This window comes from Drosophila novamexicana, unplaced genomic scaffold (genome assembly GCF_003285875.2).
Source record: "Drosophila novamexicana strain 15010-1031.04,08,12 unplaced genomic scaffold, DnovRS2.1 tig00001062-arrow-arrow-pilon, whole genome shotgun sequence".
NCBI lineage: Eukaryota > Metazoa > Arthropoda > Insecta > Diptera > Drosophilidae > Drosophila > Drosophila novamexicana.
The window spans coordinates 1,318,170-1,340,447 of record NW_020824838.1 but is presented as its reverse complement, the minus strand read 5'-3'; the positions used below and the strand labels follow the sequence as shown (position 1 = coordinate 1,340,447).

General features: G+C 34.8%; 2 protein-coding genes across 11 annotated transcripts in view; one reads left to right on the top strand and one right to left on the bottom strand.

The window, feature by feature from the left end:
- The window catches only part of LOC115766034 (soluble guanylate cyclase 88E), a 56,572-nt gene that overhangs the window by 20,846 nt on the left and 13,448 nt on the right, over window positions 1-22,278 (top strand). The window lies entirely within an intron of this gene.
- Window positions 11,597-21,472, bottom strand: LOC115766139. 10 transcript variants are annotated; one of them, XR_004018181.1, is made up of 9 exons: window positions 21,378-21,472; window positions 19,996-20,143; window positions 19,226-19,435; window positions 17,269-17,338; window positions 17,057-17,166; window positions 14,163-14,519; window positions 13,052-13,282; window positions 12,582-12,746; window positions 11,597-12,196 (listed from the first exon to the last, which is right to left on the bottom strand). XR_004018181.1 is itself a non-coding variant. In XM_030709968.1 (8 exons), the coding sequence occupies exons 2-8, from the start codon at window positions 20,084-20,086 to the stop codon at window positions 12,177-12,179; spliced, it is 1,089 nt and encodes a 362-aa protein (XP_030565828.1). In that variant the 5' UTR covers window positions 20,087-20,143; window positions 21,378-21,472; the 3' UTR covers window positions 11,597-12,176. The 10 variants fall into 10 exon arrangements, 5 of the variants coding, with proteins under 5 accessions (XP_030565828.1, XP_030565829.1, XP_030565830.1 ...); XR_004018182.1 differs by having other exon boundaries at window positions 14,313-14,519; XR_004018183.1 differs by having other exon boundaries at window positions 14,313-14,519; window positions 17,269-17,332.

The window sequence follows — 22,278 nt, the reverse complement described above, 5'->3', positions numbered from 1 at the left end:
TTTAATGCATACAGAGTATACTAATGAAGCCACAAAATGCTAAACAAATGTGACAAGGCGACTATGACCAGCATTTTAGTTTAGCCCAAACTAAAATTTAAGCAAATTGCAACACATCAATTAGCTGTGAGCAGCAGCTGAAACTTGGCTGGGTTTAAATTTGCGGTCGCCTGTTTAATGAAGATATGCCGCTTAAAGAGATTATAGTCCTTGGCCTAATCTTAGTTCGAATGCCTGTAGAATGTGTGTTAACTTTGCTTTAAAACTGCAAACGAGAAAAGAAATCTAGACAGAAACTTATGAAAGAGTGGGAAGTCCATTTTAAAGCTTATTAAAAGTAATATTAATTTGCAAAAATAATATGAGTAACAATCGCATTAGGGAACAAACATATCAAAATATGGGCTTACAGTCTTGTTTATTGTCTATCATCTGAAGTTTCAGCTTTCAAAATTTTATAAATCAAACGAAAATTAGAGCCCGGGTCAAAACATGCTCCAGGCAGCAAAAAAAAAGGGATAACGATGTAACATATGTTATGCTTCAAAGCCGCAAAATAAAAATAAAAAACAATAAATGAAATAAGAGAACGCTAACCCTAACAAAACTCGCCAACAAACAAAATAATATCGAGTGCCCAGGGCAACATATTTAAAAATGAAACGATCAGAAGATACCCTGCAAAATAGCTTATGGCTTAGATGACTGCATTTCTCGTAGAGCTCTCATAGTCCCAAAGATCCACTTTATAGTTTGACGGAGAGTTCTCGCCCTATCAAGCCGGCTCATTAAAATGATAACATACATATATACAGCATTATGATAGTCTTAAGTATAGGGTATACCAAAACCAAATATGCCTTAAGCTGCTGTCTGTCACACAGTGTGAGAAACAGACGACAACGGAAAGCGGCAAAAATAGATGCTGGAAGCTGCTTATAATATTTATGGTGTTCATTTTAATGCCAACTGTCAGCGTGAAAGTAAATCGCCTCTGCACATATGAAGATGTGTTTTTGTATGCCACATAGAGAGAGAGGCGGAAAGCCGCTTATGCGTTGCTGCGACATTACGCATACGTCGTGTGTGCCGGCCAGAATTTGTTGCCTGAGCCATGCATACTTAATTTATCATAAAAATAAAGTGCACATTCATGAGTCGAGTCCGTGATGAAAGCAGGTGACATTTGAAAGGACTGGCCCAGTTAGCTAACTAAATTATTGTGCTTATTAACTAAGTAAGCTTCTAAAAAAAATAAATAAATAACTAACTAAGCGTTTAAGTTGGGCAGCTTAAAAGGCAGATGCATCACTGCAAACTGCTGCTAATATAACAGGTTTAGAAAGAAAGTGAAACTATGTGATATAAAATAAAAAACCCTTAGCACCACTATTTTATGGTGGGAATAGAATCAATGATGAAGTTCTTCATTGCTTCGAAAAATATATATTTCTTACAAAAAAAAAATGACTGTGGCAAATTTTTCTATTAAACAAATATATCATTAAAACTTGGTTTCATCTCTTGTCAAACAAATTCCCAAAGGAACAAAATAAATAAGCGCCTGTATAAACATATGAAAAATGTGTTCCTTCAAATTAAGTCTCAATGCTCAACTTAAAACTGAACAGCCGACAAATCAAATCTGCAAATTTATTTTAAAACAAATATAAAGCAAAATAAATAAAAGCAGACGCAGAAATTGAATTTAAAATTGGACAACAGGGGAAATTGTTGGCCAGAATGATATTTGGCCTTCTGTGTCAAGCAAACCAAATGAAAGCGAATAAGGCAAATTTAAAGACCGCCTCTATAGCCATTTAACCAAACTTTAGCTGGCGAATACTTATATTGTCTGGCACATTTCGCAGCTAGCAATTTTATTATATTTTCGTGGAATTTTCGTTTTAATTGCAGTCAAGCGATAATTTAAACTTGTGTGCTATACTATTTATTTCTGCCAGTAGTTTTGTTACTGTTGAAAAATAATTAAAATGATTATACCCTGTTTCGTTGAACAATTGGAAAGTAGACGATACCAGTAGATATAAAACCTACTCATGAAATGAGCATTTTACAGATATGTTTTCATTAAAGATGTGCAGAACTTTCTTTAAGTGAAAAAACATGTTTAACTACCACCCTTCTTTGTGATTCTCATTAATTAAAGTAAGAATTACAGATTTAAATGCTTTATCTATCTCTCATTTTATTACTCTTTCTTTCTCCTACGCTTAGTCTTACCCGCTCTCTGTATACGTAAAGGATTGTTTACTTCGTGCATATGTATGCGAATTTTTAGGCAAGTACATATACATATGTATTTATATATTTTGTATATTCATGAGAACATTTGTTAGCAAGTTCAGCCTATCTCCCGTACATGTATAAACATACATATGTTTCGGGAAACTTTTGTTATGAGTACAGGGAATCACTAGTCGAGCCATTTAGGCAAGAACATTTTTGTTTGTTTTACTTTTCTCTTTTTTTGTGGTTTCCTTAACAGAGGCTGTGCTATTATTCTGTTGCATTACTCGGAATTGTGTAAAATGGCAGTTGCTGCTCAAGTCCTTAACTCTTTTTATTAAAAAAAGGTAAAACAACTGAACAAAGTGCTAAATAAAGAGAAAGATATAAATTGAAACCTCGCCTCTGCGTTGGTTATTCGAAATTTGCAATTGGAACCACACTTTGTTGGTAGGAAATAAAATTTCAAAACTGTTTACCGCAGCAAATGCCAAGGAGTCGAAATCCCAAAGCATTACAATATAAACGGTTGCTAGGTTGTCTCAACTTTGACAGTTTTATTGATATTCCACCCACACAATAAGCCCGCAGGCCAAAAGACTCCCAAATATTTGATGGCTTTTCAGAAAGTTAACGCTGTGTGTTGCATACTTTTGGGGTGCTGCAGCGAAATTCTTCTTCTGTGTGTTCGTGTGTGTTTGATATATTTAATCGGGTAGAAACCATATGCAAATAGACAGCCGCAATCAAAGAAAGTACAAAATAAGCCTGTATGTGTGTTTTATGAAAGAGTTGGTTGCTCTCTGTGTGTGCTTACGGATTCTGCAGCATATTTGTATAAACTCATTTCCATTAAATTCCTGACAGCAGATGGTTTTGCACTCCACATTAAAACCTTCGACTCCTTTTTGTCAAGCAGCTCGCTATTTCCTCAATTTATTTTAAAGCCTATGTATATGAATTGAAATTATACATTTCCTGTTTCTGTTTCTGGCTTAGTGAATTTAGATGGAATTCCTCAATATCCTCTCAAGATTGTTTACGCTTGGCAAACGATAAAATCGATTGTTAAGACTGGTGCTTGGACTTAAGCTATTGTCCCTTTGTCACTTGTAACCTAAAAAACTTTTAACAAATAATACTCAGCAAATGAATTGAGTTCCTGTGATTTAGTCTTATTTGCCTCGAGCGATTTATTTACACTTATGTACTTCATATGGTCCATTTGTTGAACATTTCACGATAGACTTAATAAAAGACTGTGCCTGACTCATAACTTTCGCTAGAATAACTGGTTATTGCAAACAAGTTGAGTTGTATTTGTCTACCCACTACTGGCTTGAGCTTCAATGTTATTTGTTTACTTGGCCAATTTGTGCATATTCCCAAAATATGATTTGCCTCATTGTGAATGCTGTCGACTTTGAAGTCATTCATTCCCTTTCAGCTCTTGTGGCTCACTGTTCATTAACATACGGTCGATGGCTGCTAACCACGGCTTGTCTGTCAGCAAATCTACGTTGTGCACAACAACAAAGGACATCAGACATCAGAGGACAGTCTGAGTGCTATACAATAGTCGCCTCAATACAAGTAAATACGCTTAAACGTAGCATAAATAAACCAACATTGGGCTCGCCAAGCAAACATGTGTGTATCTGTGGGTGGGTGTGTGTGTGTGTGTGGGAGCGTGCTTGTGCTTGTGTTTGTCATGTAGGAGGGTCGCCATCTTGTTGCTGTTGACCCATATACACAGTCATTGACAGTTGACTATGAGACTTTGGGGGATGCCTGATATTAAAAGCTTTAAGTGCAAGCCACATAATAAAATGGTCGCCTTTAAATACAACAAACAGACGCAGAAATTCCACAGAACCTTAGCATGAGCTCAATTATATTATGTGAAATGAATCCAATTTGGACTCTTATGCGAAAAGACTCTCGCTCAAAAATTGTCATGTAGTGACCAAAATAATTCCTAAATTAATCCTTTCATTCATACAAAAATAGAATTAAAGCAAAAAAGGAATATTGCGAATGTTTAATACTCTTACATTAAAACATTAAATACATATTTCAAAGAAATAAATTTATTTAATTTTTAATATAATTATTATATTATATTTTCTCTATATAAAAAACTGTTTGTACTGACTGACTGACTGAATGACTGAATGACTGACTGACTGACTGATTGGTGATCAACGCACAGCCCAAACCATAAGAGCTAGGAAGCTGAAATTTTCACTTAATAATTTTAGACACCTTATGTGATGAAGGTGCACGTTATGACGGGGTTTCGGGAAATTCCACCCGCAAGTATGGAAAAATCGCGGAAAACGTTTGTATGAAAGTTGTTTATTTACCGTCCGATCAGTTTCAAAATCATTTTCAAAGCTTTTTGAGAACATTGATTTTATAACATAAGTGCCACGGGCAAGGCCGGGCTATACCCGCTAGTTTATAATAAAAAGATTATTATAATTTATTCTATATATGATTTAAAGCTGCAGAAGTTAAAGAGTTTGACTAATTTAGTCCGTGGCTCAGATCACAGTTTGAACTAGTACCCTGCTTTTAAGATAGGTTCGTTAAAACCTTGCCTTGGTTCATATATTATAGATATAATAATTGGTGCCCTTTAAATTGTAATTTAGATATAAGAGAATTTGGCTCTTTAATACTTAGTTCAAATTTAGGTTTAGATGGTGTTCATCTCAGAATTTTTGCTGACATTTAACCGTGTTTTGTTTGCGAATAATTAAAACGCTAATTCAATTATGTCAGTTATTTGGCGGCATGCAAACTCTTGCCTCTTGGCTCAGTAATTAAATTAGTTGCATAATTAATGCATTTAGCCGTAAACTGTTCAGTTGCAGTTACCCGCCCACAGAAGTTGCACAAATCATTTTGCCACATAAATCTTTCCTTTTCAGTTCTCATGACTATGCGTGCTTCAATAGAAAGGCGAAACCGCAAAAACCGCACAGAATATTTTGAGGTTATGAAATATCCGCGAAAGCGAACAGAAGAAGTGTGTGTGTATGTGTGTGTGTGCGAGTTTGTGTTTGTATGTGCACAAACAGCCTACCATATTTCTCTTTCAATCTATAGTTCGCACCACTCCACTGTCTCCCACTAGCTCCGCATTAGTCCGTCTCCCCTTCTCACTCTCTCACAGTCTTGTGCACATTTGCCTATCTCTTGCACATTTCGCATGCTGCGCCTGCCACCGAATTGATTTTCAATTTTTACGCTCGCCTAAACGGAAAATTCATGATGAAGCATGGAACATGACAGATTGGACTTGTCGAAGGAGGAACGCATTTTGGTAATAACAAACATGTTTTTTGCCAGCATATTGCATTAACTAGGGAGCTGCAAAACCAAAAATAAATAAAGGCATCCTTAAAATTCGAATTAAGTTTGAAGCTTGAAGTTTGAACATTCTACGGACAGATCTTAAAAGCCTGGCAGTTGACAAAAATGTGCAAGCAATTTGAATATAATTATCTATATGATTACACTCTGGCAGAAACCGTTATTGATTTTTCGCAAAATGTTTAACGCATTGATTAACAGCAAAAATATTTGAATACAAAAAAAATGTATCTTCAATTAAAAACAATCTTGTTTCAGGCGTTTCGCGATGGATTGTGAAAAACACAAAGATACAAGTTACAAAGGTTTCGTGAGATATTTTCCTTGAGCCTGAAAATTGATTTAAACTGCGCTCAAGTTTAGTTTTTGTCCTTCAAGCTCAATTTAAAAATGTTCGTTTCACATATTTTGATAAAAACTGTTTACCAATTGCGAATATTATTTTGTCTTAAAATGAATACTGTTTTTTTAGCCCTATCTATCATAAATTTCATATTCGGTCTGCGAGGGTATTGAGTATTCGGCACTCGGCAGAAGTTTATTGTTTCTTGTTTAGAGTCTTGTTTAAAGGCGCATGCAAATTGGCTGCCATTGTGCATTCCTTCCTTTGAGAGAAAAAGAGAGTGAAATAGTGCCATGAGCAAGGACAGCCATATATCTTCGTAATCCTTTAGCATGGTATTTGTGTTGTCAAAATAAATAGCCCATAGTGATATTATAGCAGCCAAGACAGCATAGTATGTATTTATTATTATTTTAAGGTTATACAAATGTAATATGTTAAATACACAGCCGCATTAATAAATGCGCAATGCAATTGAGATTTCCATTTCATGGCCAAAGGCATATGCAAATTAGCCGTTGCACAACATTTCGTTTATATGACATTTTTCCATGTTTACCATTTTGACAGCCTTAGGCGCTGCTATGTTAAAAATGCACACAAATTTAAATTATATTAAATTATTAAAATAGATGTGAGCAAATTGTAATATTTGCTACGGCAATGTGTGTTTCTGACACTTACACAAATTGTCGTTTAAATGGTAAGCAAATATTTAATTAAAAACTGGTTAATTAATTTTCAGAATTGTTAAACAATTGAATATAACAATATATTTAAGCCCAAAAAGAACTATTTACTGAAAGAAAAAAACAGGCAAATGCTATGTGAGTAGCTCGTGCATAATTCACGTAGCTAAGGCAGACTATTCCGCAAAGTGGCAAACAAAATGGCGCGTTTCTGAATGCCTTTTTTATGGCGTCTAGATGGCAATCACTTCCGGTTCGGTGAGCCTTTCTGCAGCTTTGGCTTGGCCTCAAAAAACTGTCGAAATTTAAAAAAGCCAACTAAAGTTGACCTTCGTTTCATGCAGATTTGGCAGCAGTGACAGCAAAAGCCGCATAGCCTTTGGACTTGCGCATAAATTAACCAGTAGTTAATATCCTGACCAGATGTTATATATTGTGCGTTAGATAGATGGCCAAAAAAGTTGGCCGATTGCCTAAACTCCAGCTACAGTTGCTGTTGTTAATCACTCAAGACATTTCTTTTTACTGACTCGCACATTAATCAGCTTTTGGCAAATCAATCTAGGCCGAAATAAAACAAATATTCAAGCCCTTTGCTCCACGCTATGTACGGGCTCTTTCCCCGTATTGACGAACTTCGATGATTATGGTCCAATTTTTTGCTAACTTTCGGGGCACAAGAAAGAGTTTGTATACCAAAGCGAAGAGTCAACCTTAAACAATAAGTTTATTGGTAACAATGGTGAGAGCTATTGGAAAAGTGAAATATTTATAAGCTGTGTATTTAGATCTCATAGTCTACCAGTTACGCTTAAGACCATGTCCCTAAATCGATATATATCAATATTCTAAAAATGGAACGAAATATCGAAAAATATAATAAACTCAATTTGCATATGGCTTATGCTTTCTTCTGCCTGTTACATGCATTTTCATGAAACCCATTTTCAATTAGTTCCGCCCAGCGAAATTTAAATTATTATGAGTATTATTATAAATTAAGCATGAAATCAGTTGTTGTTTCGTTTCTGATCATCCAGAATGCAGTGAAAAGCTTTCAACAACTTGCCGAGCTGCCAGAAGAAAGCAATGCAGACCACGTTTGAAACTTTCTGTAACTTATTTAAGTTAATGGAAATTTGCAGCTTACGGCAAGCTACAGGTGCGCTACGGATGATGCGGTGTCGCTTGCCCTTGCTTCTATTTGCTGTTGTGCCAGTAAATCCCTAAGTTCTGTGCGCCATTAGCTGTTTACTTCAAAAGGTTGCTAAATCCGTGCTCGGGTGGCTAACTGAGCTTCAAGACCCAACAACAGCTGTTGCAATGCTGCAATACAAATTAAATTTGACAGATTCAAGTGAACTACAAAGCAGCCCAGGCAGAGCAGACAGTTTAATAAAATAAAACACTTTGTGCAGATTATAAGCCCCAGCAACTAAGTTCAGCTGCATCAAAGTAAGTTTGAGTTAAAAATGCAGATTACCGACTTTCGCCTGTAGTGTTCGCAAGCTCAGTAAGTATAACAGAAAGTAATACACTCAGAGAAATGTTGTGTAAAATCTTTTTTTGAAAGCTAGCGCAAAATAACTTACGCTGATAACAGTTGCTAAAAGTAAACAGTACCAGAAAATTAGCAAAAATAAAAGTAACTTTAAAAAAAAAAAAAAAATTGCGCAAAATAGATATTCTTGATCTCACAGAAAAAAATACACTCAGGCAATTTTCAATGAAATCTTTTGCTCTTGAACTTATCAAGAATAATTGCTGTAATAGCAGCATTCTTTAATCTAACATGTATATTCCCTGCGGACAAAAAAAACAAGACAAGTTCCCCTAGCCAAGGAGGTTGTCTCCTTTCGATTGTTTTAACGGGAAGATGGAATAACCTATGATGATATATTGCACACATAAGTGAAATTGAACGAAGTATTTTTCTCAGTGCAGTACACGGAAACAGCTTTTAAGTTTACAAGAACGCAACGCAAAAGCAAACAGTCAAGCAGCTAGGTATTTTACGTTCATTGTGAAGACGGATTCCCTGAACTGAAACCTAAGCTGTTTCTCTCAGGAACTCAACCCATTATGTCAAGAAATCGCTTAACAGCATCGCCGTTGTATCATTAACTTTAATTTAACCTTCAATGAAACACTTAACCCGCCCCGCATAAATGAAATGTTTACAATGTCAGCCCAGTGCCAAATTTAAAGCTGAATCATCGTTCAAATAAATAGAATAGAATTTCTATTGCAGACAGTTCAAGTGTATCTGCCCCAACTAACAAAACGCTCGTCAATTGAAATATCCTCGAAGCAGCTATTGTGTCTTTGTTTCGATTGAGGTCTTTTAATTGAGGGTCTTTAGACAGGGTTCGTTTGCCAGACATTTCGGCTTTTGCCCTTTGACATGCATCAATCATTTTGTGAATATTCAGATTGGGTACGATGATGATTTCGTTTCAAGTTCGTGCGCTTTGTGGCACTCTAATAATATTTAATTCACCAAGTGAAACGAAACTCAGTGACCCATGCGAAATTCACTGGCTGACTGCATTTTATTTTGTATTGTTTCCAATTTAACAATATCAAGCAATTAAACCCTTTGAGCGGAAACGCGCTCCTAAAAGTACGCAACATTTTTGGTCTGGCATATGTGACAGACATGTCAAGCAACCGGCACGCCCATACGCCCATCATAATTAGTCAGTTTTGGACGATTCTCCAGCACGTGCATTTGATGGCCAAAGTTCCTATGGTCAAAAGTTTCTGGCCAAAATATAAATCTTAAGCTGTCCCGAATGCCGTCAGCAACAGGCACAAAACAAAAAGTACACACAAAAACCGCAAAGACGAAGAAATCATTGCCACAGGCGCTTTTTAATACTCTTACAAACTTATCCCTGATTATAAACGTTTTTAATATTTGCAAGTAGAGTTTCAGAATATTCTAGCAAAACTATTTTAAGATTTTAAGCCAAAACTTCTTTGGATTAATTTGTTGGCAAAATATGAGCCTAAACTGCAACTTGAACTTTCCACGATAATGTAAAGACCTCGAAGTCAGAGTAAATAATCGAAATAAAAGTAGTAACATTTACTAAGAATTTTTAAGAAAATGTATATATAAGTTGGATGGCGAACAGTTTGAAAAATTGTTTCCCAGAAATCAATTTCTGTGACTTTTAAGTATATATGGGAAATATATCGATTCCCAACAGTACAACAAAAAGCTAAAGTCCTCTATCAAAATGATGATTACTTAAGTATTAAGAATATAGATTCTTTTGATTAAATTATGATTTTATAAGTTACTCACTCAATTAGAGGTACTTTCAATAAATAAAATGGCAATTAGGGAAAAGAATGCGTCAGCTTGCGGAGTCTTCCCAATACAATGTGGTAAGCATAAAACCATGTTTGGTGTTCTTTATACACAATTATTACACCTGAACAAATAAAGCAGCCGCAAAATATATATTTTTTTTGCATGACCGCCCAGGAAATACGTGCTACAGGCTTTCCTTTTGCAACTTTTCGTGGAGCAAGCAATTTGACATCGAGATTAAATTTTTAATTAAATGCTTGGGGCATGCATTGGCAAAGGGGGTCCCCACATGACTTGGCATACGGTGTGGGTGAGCACAAAAGGATCAGCAGAAAATACCGCTTGGCAAATCATCGAGGGACACGCATCAAAATAGCAGCTAAAACGCAATTGAAATGCTCTGCAAAATGCCAGGAACGTGAAATCTCCAAAGAGCAGGCCCCCCAGCAGCAAATATAATTGACATTGAATGACCTTTGCCAATAGAGCTGGTGTGAATCAATAATTAAATAGAAGAAAAATTCGAATTGGGCAAAAAAAAAAAAAAAAACAAAAGTAGCAAATGACCAGAACCAATAAAGAAAATGAAAGTAGGGCGCTCCAAAACAATAGAGCGTGTGCATATATCCAAAGGACTTGAAGGACTCGCTGCAGACTCAGAGCAAACAGACAAACAGCAGGCGGCAAAAAGTGCGAAACAATTGCGTGCTAAACGCCAAAAACGTCAAAGTCAAAGTCAAAAAAAGGAAAATTGTTAGAAAAATACAAAAAAAAAAAAACAAAAAAATGAAAAGATAAATGACATCGCTAGAAAAGAAATGGAACCATATACAGTTCTATGACATTCGATGTTTACAGCTCTGTCCATTAGTTGACTAAGCTCTAGATGTTTTTAAATTAATTAAGGTCAGAAGCCAACACGCTGCGTGTACAAAACTATTTCATTCATATTTGCTGATGTTCATTCAGGGCATAAGAGCGGCAACGAAATTGATCCCCTAGTCCCAATTGAAAATGGAGTCAATTTGCGACTATTATCGGGCCAGCACTGCAAAAGAACGCAACAACTTGACAATATTCGTTAAAGTTAAAGTTGATGTCAAAGTTTATGCTGTTTGACAGAAAGTTGAATTTGACAGGAACTATTGCAGTCGCTCACAACTGAGATATTAGAGTCTACAACAATAAATCCGAACGAATTTGTTAAACTAGATTAAAGATTATTTTAGATTTTGCAACAATTTGCGAAATCCATGCAAATTGAGTTTTGACACCTGAGATACATTCGGAGCCCTTTTTTGACCCTCTTTTTACCTTGTTCAATTTGCTTGTGATTTTCGACCCAACAATTCTCAGCTTACAGAAACGTAATACTCCAACTTTTTGGGCTTTTTGAAATTTTTATTTTGTTTTTTTCAGAAGTTTTAATTTTTTTTGGTAGTTTTGTTTTTATTACAAGTTGAAAATATGCTAAGCCGCAATATTGTCGTTTTCATGTATAATATGGCAGATATATATTCTCATATGCAGTGAAACGTTCAGTTATCCTTATATTTTTATTGAGTACTCAAAAAATCAAACCGTTTATACTTGAAATCCGAGTTTTCTTTGTTTTTTTTTTTTTTTTGTTATCAATACAATTACAAATATAGCGTCTAAAATATACAAAAAAGGAACAATTTATGGCGCTCGAGTTGTTCAAGAGCGGCTCATAAAAGATTTGGTTTTTTTATTATAATAAATGTAAATCGAATTTTTGATTTTTTTTTTTTTCATATACTTGCACTTATTACTAAAACATGAGCTAAGAAATTGAAAATAAAAACTTTTTATTGAGAGTTGTTGTTGTAAATGTTTTCCTTTAGTTATTTTTTTTTTATTATAATTTTATTATTATTATTATAGTTTTTATTGTTACTACGGGAAGTACGCACTTGATGGCAATATTGAGTTGGAGGCAGCCACCCGTTGTTCTGGGGCTGGCAGTTTTGAAAAAATTCAATCGTTGTTGAGGATTTTGAGACTACAGATTCATTTTTGCTACTTTCGTTGATTTCCAGTTCTTGTTGTGGAAACCAAGGCTTGTCGTTGTTTTGGGGACCCCATTGATGCATTCGTTGTGGTTGTTGTTTTGGTTGTTGTTGTTGTTCTTGTTGTAGTTGTTGTTGTTTTAAAGTTCGTTTTCGTTCGTTTACAAAATTGAGCGGTGAGCTGTCAGAAATGATAAGAACATTTATATTAATAACAATCCAACATTCGATTTGAACCAAAAACAGATAATAAACTACAAGACGTATCAAAGTTTTTTAAACGAGTGCGTGCAGTTTTCTACGAATCCTTTTCTTTTTTTAGAATGTTAATCACAATTTATATGGTTCTTCAATTTGGTCAAATGGTTACTACAACTACTTAGTTACTTGTATGGATGTACTACGAATATATAATGTAGGTATGTAATGTTCTTCTAGGGGTAATACGGTATATGCTACTTAGTATACGGCACTACATGTCGGATAATGTAGCTTGCATGAACAAATTTTTCACATGCTGTGGAAGGGTTTTTTTTAAATTTTTTTTGTTTAAATAATATTCTTACCAATTTGTTTGTATTGCATTTCGTTACATGTAATTTATGTAAATTAAAGTACAAAAAAATTACAGAAGTGCTATATGATATAGCATCGCTTGTTATTAGAGCTAACGATTCTGATAGATTTTTGTTTATATTTTTATTTGTTTTAGAAATAATCCTCTGCCTCAGCTGTGTTTGGCAAATAAATGTAAATAAAATAAAAATAATAATGTTAAAATATTCATATTTGGAATTGAATAACATGAGATTTTAATTCGATTATATTTTGACTAAGTATGTTTCTCTAGACCATCTCTCATCATGCTTTAAATCACATTTTTTCCGCGAGTGCTTAATATGGTTTTCATGAGTTCCAAGAAACTTTTTAAAATAGTGGGAGCTTTGCCAGTGAATAGCATAAAATATACACAGGTTGCTTTGAATTGTATATACAATAGCAGGACTTAAATAATAATCATCTTGCGACTACTTACGTGTCAGGGGTCTGGCTGGGTGCCTGGACCACAGATAACGATTCTTCACCGGCGACAAATACGAATCACGGGCCACGGGGCTCGAGGCGCGGGGCACCGAGCTGGCACGGAAGGGCACCAAATCATCCACATCCCACCAGAAGGGATCGCGCACAATCGATGAGATGGGCAGCCTGGGGCTGGGGCTCAACATATCCCTGAACCGGTTGCGTGGATGGAAGATTGGAAGTCCTATTTGTGGTTCGACATAGCGTTTTGAATGTGTTTATTGTCAAGTAGCAAAATCATCATCAATGTTTGTTGTTGTTGTTGTCGGTGGTGTAATGTGCGTGTTGTAGGGTATACAATTAGATTTGTTGATTTTTGTTGTGTTTTGTTGTATTGCAATGTATACAAGAAGAGCAGAAAGAAAAATATTTTTTGCTTTGCTTTTAAACTAAAATACAAAAATTAAACAAAAAAAAAACAAGAAAAGACAACGCTTTAACATCAACAATGTTTTGATATTTTCCATGCGTATGTGAAGTTTCGTAGTGGAAAATTGACCAAAAATCATAATAAATGAAGATAGGACAGATAGAGAGAGAGACAGAGAGAGAGAGGATAGGTGCCAGGCGCTACGGGAAGCAATTCAAAAAGCAATCTAGGTGGGAAAAAGCGTTTAAATGAATTCACGATTAAAGACTTTTAGCTCGGCGCTTACTTTTGGGCTAACATTACATTAGTTTTTTTTTGTTTTTTTTTTTTTTTGCTGATGCTGTTGGTAGTACACTCAACACAAGGAACATAATAAAAATGTTGTTGTATGGCAGCCAAAATACATAAAAAAAAAAAAGAAAATTTTGACAAATTCTAGCGACACACGCACAAAGTGACTGAAACAGATACGAACGCATCGCGAAAAATATGGCAACAATTTTTCAACACGTTCGTCATCATCATCATCATGATGATTATTATTATCATCATCATCATCATCATCATCATTGTCGTTGTCATTAACATTTTGTGTCGCATTTGGGCAATAGAAGCCATAATAAAGAACAACAACGAGAAATTTTCGTCTCTTCTTGTATAAAGAAAAACGGTTAGGATGAATTTTGATTTTTACCCTCAGCATCGTAGGCGACTTCGGTGGGACGTGGTCCCCAGCGACCGGCTTTGACAGGAGTGGGACTTGGTGAGCCGGCGCGCTCAAAAATGCTTGGCCTACTGGCGGCTGCATCGGCGGCCGCCGCCTCAGCAATTGCGGGCAACTTACTTTCAAAGAGTTCATCCAATGGTTCCAGCGAGCTGGCGCGGAAGCTTGGCCGCGTGAACGGAGCCAGGCTGGTGGCGCGATCGAACACAGATGGTCCGCCGCGTGGCACGCTGCCCTCGCGATTCCAGTAGACCGGTGGTGGCACATAGGGCTCACTGCCAGCGCGTGTTGTGCGGCTGGGACGGAACGGCGACACCGAGCGACGTGCTGCAAATTGAAACAGAAAACAAATTCAAAGCTATAGCACGAGGCAGCGCTTAAAACTCCTAGTAACAATTTAACGTACTTCTTCACATTCTGTAATAGGATCAATTAAATTGTGGCTCCTAATGAGATACGTTCTCAAGATTGTAACTAATACCTTGTTTTCTTTATGGCTTTCTGGTCGCTAAGAAACCGACTCACACAGTGAAAAGTTCATTGGATAGAACAAAAGCAGGAACATTTTTAATAAAATTGTTAAATAAGTAAATTCTTTATGCCTGCAAATTATTTGTCTACGAGATGTGGTCACTTGAAAAATTGCGCATTTAATTCCTCTTCTACCTTATGAAAAGTTAATTTAAATTCTTACTTGTCAAGGGCACTTATGACCCATGCACATACGCACTTGAATAGAAATCCCATTTTATTTATATTCACAGCTTTCATCGCCTTTTCTTTGACAAATTTCATACAATGTGTGTGTGCTAATTTTTTCACATATGCAAGCTAGGAAAATGCTCATATCCTTTGCATGATGCAGGCTGCCTCAACGATATGTTTATACAACACTTCTTATTGAAAGGTCCTAGAAAACATGTCCAGTTGCTGCCTTGCTGGCTTGCTGCCGGGCATACCAAGTGGGTGTGGATTTCAAAAGAAATACTAAGTCTAATAACCATGGAAATGTGAGCTCTTCAAAAAGAACATATCTTTTAAATAAACTATAAGAGAGACATATTAATCAAATGCATTTCTTTCGCTTCTAGTTGAATTTCTCTTCTTCAGATTGTTTAAGATTATGTAAGTACTTACCGGCAGCAGTTCCCAAATAAACACAACAACCCAACGATGTTCAGATCTTCTAACGAAGCTCTAAACAACACACTAAACAAAATACATAGTACATGGTACAAAATTACAGAACTGTGGGCACGAAATAAGTTATGACAATTTGACACAACATTTACATGGAGGTATTTATCTATTTTGTAGAATATTTCGATTAAATACTGCCAGAGGAAGTTAAACATAATTGTATGTGTACATAATAAATTATACTGAATGTCAAATACATTGAACACAGTCTTCGTTAAATATTTCATTTGATTTGAAAGTTTTAGTTTTTTAAGTATTTGGCAGTTTATTTACAGGCACCGCACAGTGTATGCATCTATGTTCTTTTTTAGTAGTTGTGAGCTGGGGGAGCGACGAAGAAATGATATAGACAATCACAAAAGAGGACGTGGGACAACAGATAGTATTAATTGAATTCAAAAAAAAAAACTTTACAGTGTTACAAAAAAAACAACAACAAGAGTGTATGAATTTGGTATATACATTTAAAAATACAGGACAAAAGTCAGTTTAGTTTTCTAAAAATCGGTATATGCAAAACACAGTTGTTTGTATTTAATAGTTTTTATTAATTCCGTTTGTATTAATCTAAGAGTTTCTCAGAGTTGTGAAAAGCCAGCTCAGTGCGACAGCGGTACATTTATTTATCAAACAGACTGTCGGCCGTATATTGCGCTCAAAAAACACTTTAGCAGCTATCAAAAAGTCTATGGTACAGCTGTTAGAAAAAAATGTTGAAGGCTTAAAGTAGTTGGGTATGGATACGGATCTTGGCTTTAATGATGGGATAGTGAGCTGGTGAGTTTGTATGCAACGGCTGGTTAGAATGCTTTAATGAAATATATATAGTTATTAAATGGCTTATATGATTTATATTTTCGAAGTATGTCTAAATTAAAATTAGAAATTTATATGTGTTTTGTTTGGTTTTATTACTTTCGTTGTTTGTTTGTTGTATAAATAAGTTAAAAATAAAAATTAAATAAAGCATCATATCATACAATGAAACATTTAACGAAATTCTTTTGTTGTTGTTGTTGTTGTTTTTCTTCCATTTACTATATTTGGGTATTGGATTCTTTTTACAGACAAATTAATTTAAAATTATCATTTATCATGTTACTTGCTGTGTTGGTTTTGTTGTTTAACAATTTCTGCATAATTTTACAATTTACTAAAGCTAAGCCAAAACAAACGTTTTCAACCAGTTAGCTTTTTTCGAATGTAAACGCTCAGTACATCAAACTGGCTGCAAGATATATATAGTATACGATATACAGTGTTAAAGATATAGTTCGTTCAGGCATTTATAGAAATCGTCAAATGGAGACTTGAACAACGCAAATTTCTTATGTCAAAAAATTTGCTTGTCAAGTTTCGAGTTGATGTTTTTTTTCTTTTTTTTTTGTGTGTCTGAATTTGAAAAAATTCTGTTGAGTTCCTGTTGTTCTCGTATTGATGTTGTTTTCTTTGCTATTTTTTTTTCGTGCTTACATTTTGTAATTTTTCTAGCATTTTTACAAGTAGTCTTAAAATTTTATCATTAAATGGCAAATTTCGTAGATTTTTATTTAAATGTTGTTGTTGTTGTTGTTGTATTGGCTACTTTCTGCTGATGTTCTTGTGTTTGTTTGTTTTTTGATTTTTTTCTTGACGTATTTAGAAAATGTCTTTGATATCCTTACCCTTGTTGAGTTCAGTCAACAGCTTATCCTCTGGCTCGTATTCCAAAGGCACCAAAGAGTTTGGTGTGAGTGGCTTGTCTCTCAAGTAGAGACCATAGCGAGATGGATATCTGAAAGGCACAAACAATATCATCAGTCAGCTATAGAACTTATGCATATCATATTGTTCCATGATATGGTAGGGTAGTAGAGTATAAAGAATTGCCACACACCTGCGCTCAATTTCTTGCATGCGCTTCAAATGATCATTCCAGGCCTTCTCTGCATCGTAATTAGCTGGAACTGCGAAGATAATGTGTAATTAATCAATATTAAAATATACACAATACCTTAATCAAAGCATTCAGATATTAAAACAAGGAAATTAAAGTAACTGAATAATAAATGTACTTGCTTACATTTTAAGGCAAAATAAAATTTGATTATATAGACTGTTAAACTGGGGCTCTCAGCGTTTGCGTTATATTCCCATTTTTGTCAATAAAAAGCAGTTGGATATACGTACGATATTTATCCAATAAAAGCAGGTTTAACAATTAAAAAGCAGCAGAAAAGAAAAGAATTAAAAATAAAATAGTTTTAAAAAATTGCATTTAAAAAAGCAAAACCTTGGGTATGGAAAGTTCAAGTGCATAAAATGAAATCAAATGAGGATTAAATGCGATACAAAATACCTGATGAATTTAATGAATGTGAAATGCACAATTGAACACACGTTTTCCAAAGCACGAGAAATTGTTAAGAAAACTAATATTTTATTGAATTTCAGCCAACAGAACTACATAAGAAAAATTACTATAAATCATTCTGAATATTATGCTATACATAGCTAGGTACACACATATAAGCTAATGCTACAGATTTCTCTCTTAGTATTTACTAAATATATAACTAAAATGTTGATTTTGCCTAGAGAGAAAAAATCTTTTGTAGTGCGCTGCGTCGATATATAGTAAATATATATATATATGTATATATATACATACATATATTTGATTTTAATATACTTTTTTTTAGTTTCTTGAATTTTTTGTCGAAAAACATTTATGTATTTTCTGAAACATTTATGAGAAAAAAAAGAAAGAAAAAAATTGGTTAGTTTCGAAAATAAAAAAGTACACTTGACTATGTGACTGTGTGTGATAGGGGTGTAGGGTATAAAATTAAATAGAGCTTTGTTATAGGCACACACGCAGGGAATGGACGCTAATTAACAATCACAAAAATTATATAAAAATAATTATGTATCTAAAATTGTATGCCTCAGTTATTTGATCCCCAGCACGCGTGAGCAAATTGAAAATGTTTTCCCAGTCTTATGTACCTGCATTATACATAAATATGCCTATATGTATATATAAATGTATATATATACATATATATATGTATGTGCATGTGTGTGCTTACCAGCAGAAAGCTTATGAGCATGTGTATATTTTTTGTGTTCAACTTTTGTGGGCCTTTGCCAAAAACAATTCACCGAGCGCACAAATACTGAAAATCATTGACGTAATTCTATTTTGGCTTTCTGCAGTTCTTTCTTATTCAGTTCTTTTATTATTTTATATAATTATGAAATCATAGAGAAAAATGTATCGTAATTTGGCAACCCGTTAGCAATTCAAGGTGAGCTGGCATTAAGAATGCACGATTGGCATATGCAATGATTGACAGACTGATTGATTGATTCATGGCGTGACTGAGCCAGAAAATTAAGTCGGTTTTAATTCAAGTGTTGATGTACAGCTAAAAATGCACGACTGATAGATGCAATGATCAAAGTACGCTGTCTGACTAACTGATTGACTGATGGATGGCATGACTGAGCCTTCAGATCAACTCCTTATCAATTCAAGGGTTGCAGTAAAGCTTAAAAAAGTACTGATATATGCAATGATTGAAGTGCGCTGACTGACTGGCTGATAACTGATGGATGACCCAATTAAACCATAAAATCAACCTGTTTTGCACAGAATTCAAAATGCATGATTGATATATGCAACGATTGAAATGCGCTGACTAACTGATTAATGGCGTGATTGAGCAAAAAAAAAAACAATAGTAAAGTTATCAATCAAAGCTCTTAGGCAGTAGAATTGTGCGGGTTACTGTTGCTGTAGGATAAGTTGTAGTACTTAGTACAATGGTTGATCCAACTGGGCAACTTACTTGTTCTGCTGTAATGATGATCGTAGATGGCACGTGGCGAGTAGCCGTAGGTGTCACGGCTCACTGGCAAATATCTGTAGCCAGATGACTGAACGCGCTCGTTGGCCGTGGCGGGCTCATCGTAGATGCTCCTGTATGTGGGCGAATCCAGGTACGAGCTGTATGGGCGAGAAACTCTTGGTGTCTCATGGGCGCGAATATCCTCCGAACCTGTGGAGTGGCAAGCGGAATAACAATATTATAACTAATTGATATACACTAGGATTGCTTTACTTCATAGGGTTTTGTGCTATTTCAGCTATTTGGCTCATTGCCAAAAAATTGATTTCATTTTTGTGTTTCGTATTTTGAATTTTGTATTTTCTATATGAGCGCCTAGTTATTTTGCCTTGGCGCAGCAGCCACATTTTTTCGCTTTGTTTGGCTCATGAGCACATAGTTAAGATATTTTCAATATACATACATAATAGATATATATATATATATTGTATATATAAATTGAAAAGAAAAAAGCTTTTCACATTTATACGGCTTTGTGTGTAGCTTTTTTGGCCATTACACTTAAATGACACCTGCCAAAAAATAGACCAAAATTCTATACGCTGCTTGTGCTATTTATGTAGCTCCCAAGTCTATAAGACATTTAATAAGATAGCTCTCTCGATATACAAATACATGGGATATTCATAGTTTATGTTTATATTTCATAATATAGTTCTTCCAATACTAAATATATGTAATAGGCATTGTGATATGATATTTATGCTTACCCTTCAGGGATCTGATGTAGGATTGCCAGAATTTGGCCTTCTTGCTGGGGCTCTCATTGCGCCCAATCATTTCCAAATGGTTTTTGAACATTTTGATCGATTTGTTTTGTGTCTTTCAAGCACAAGAAATATTCGTTGAACTCGTTCGCTGCAATACCAAAAGGTCCCAATTATAAATATATTTTTTTTTATTTTCCTTTCTTCTATTTTATTATTATGACGATTTGTGTTTTCTTTTATGTTAAAATAACTTGCACTTTGCACCAATTTGAAATTGTTTCTGTCAACGCCAAAGTCTACGACTCTTAAGTTTTATAGCACGTTTTGGCGCTGTTTGTGAGTTGTATTCGATTGTTCAAATGTCAACACGCACGAGATTGGGACAGCAGCACAGCCAAGAGCTGTTTTGCTATAGATGTCGACATGGACGTGGATGTGGATGTCCAAATCTTGGCTGACTCGGCGCATTTGCTCAGTTCGAAAATAAACAGACTGTGTGCCACTTTACAGCAGAGCAAAGTTTACAAAAAATTGTATAAAATAGTTGTCTATTTGTATATATATATATATATACATACAACATATCTATCTTCAACAAGATCAATCACTAAAAATAAATTTTTAACTCAAATAATATCGTCAGCAAACGCACACAAACTATATACTCATGTATGTATAGTATATACATATCAAAAATTTATATATTAAGCGGCACACTGAATTGTTCACACTCTCTATGTATGTAAATGTATAACTAGCCAAAATTCTATGTACATCAAGTCTATCTGCTGTTGGCCCGTGAGTGGGTATGTGTGTGTATGCGAGTGCGTGTGTGCGTGTGTGTGAGTGTGTGTGACGACGATCTGCGCGAGCTGCAGCTAAATTTGCGTTATTTTTAAATGTCCTTGAGTTGAATTTTTCCTGACGGGTGTCAGGCTAAAAAGACGACGCCAAAATTCTAAATTGAATTGATTCGAATTTTGTTGTATTTTATATAGTCAAGATTTGTTTGATATACTTTCAATATGTTTTTTATTTGAAATAGATTTAAACAAACAATACTCAAGTTCGTATCAAATTCAAACACTTCACAATTTGCTTTGGTGATTTCCATCAAACTTATTCAATATTCACTTGGTGTCAAATGTCTTTGGCTGCTTATATAATCAGCCCATTGGCAATCATATTTTGTCATATTTTCATTTCGAAATACCAAGTTTAGAAAGCGATCAGCAGCACTTTTTGAATAGAAAATATGTTTGTACACTTTACGATTGTTCAATAACTGCACCATAATGTTTGATTAAATTATTTAATTGATATTATTTATAAGTATGTATTTATTTGTTCATATACTATTATTTTTTTTTTGCTTGGCTTACAATTTGCTTTACTCCTAAAAAATAGCGATCTATCCTCAACGAAGAATTTTTTCAAACTGCAAACCATTCGAAATTCGCCTCACCAATTTTACTCGTTTCACAATTTGCCATTTGTTTCACACACGACAAAAGCACGATATTCCTTTACGGCGTAGGTAGCCGATCTATATAGTATCTATATCTATACACACACATGCGTGTGTGTGTGGCCAGAAAGCTCAGCAAGTTCGCCTATAGCTTTCGGCAAATCTGTGGGCACTCGAGGGCGGCATCTGACAGATCGCCCGTTTGCCTGCGCCCACTCATTGTTTTGGATTCAAATGAACGCGGTGACGGCGATGCTCATAAAAAGAAAACCCGAGATTCACCCACACATATACCATCATATTCATATTCGAAATAGCTTCAATATTATTCGGTGTATATTCTGTCTGATTTCTTAATTTTGTATATTCGTACAATTTTCTACATACTTTTTCCCATTCATATTTGTGCATAAAATGTTGTGCTGTTTTGTCGTTCAACATACATTCATTATTTGAATGAAATGCGTCAATTGTGGTATTGAACTGAGCATTGAACTTAATGTTCCTTGGAGCCTTAACACATATTCATTATTAGATCCGATTAACTTACATATCAGAGATTTTCATCATCAGCGCCTAATTGACTGCAAGGCGTTACTTTCTTACTTTGGAGATAAAAAGGCGATAACAATGCAATATAGAATGCTATAAGTAATCCTTGCCATAGGAAACTTTTTTTTATAGCGTTTAAACAATATTAACAGGCTACTATTAACTCTTTAGATAAAACAAAAACAATCATTAGAGTGCAGAAAATTGTGAACTTGACTTTTTTGTAATCCTTTTTAAAAATAACATGCATTAAATAGTTGACA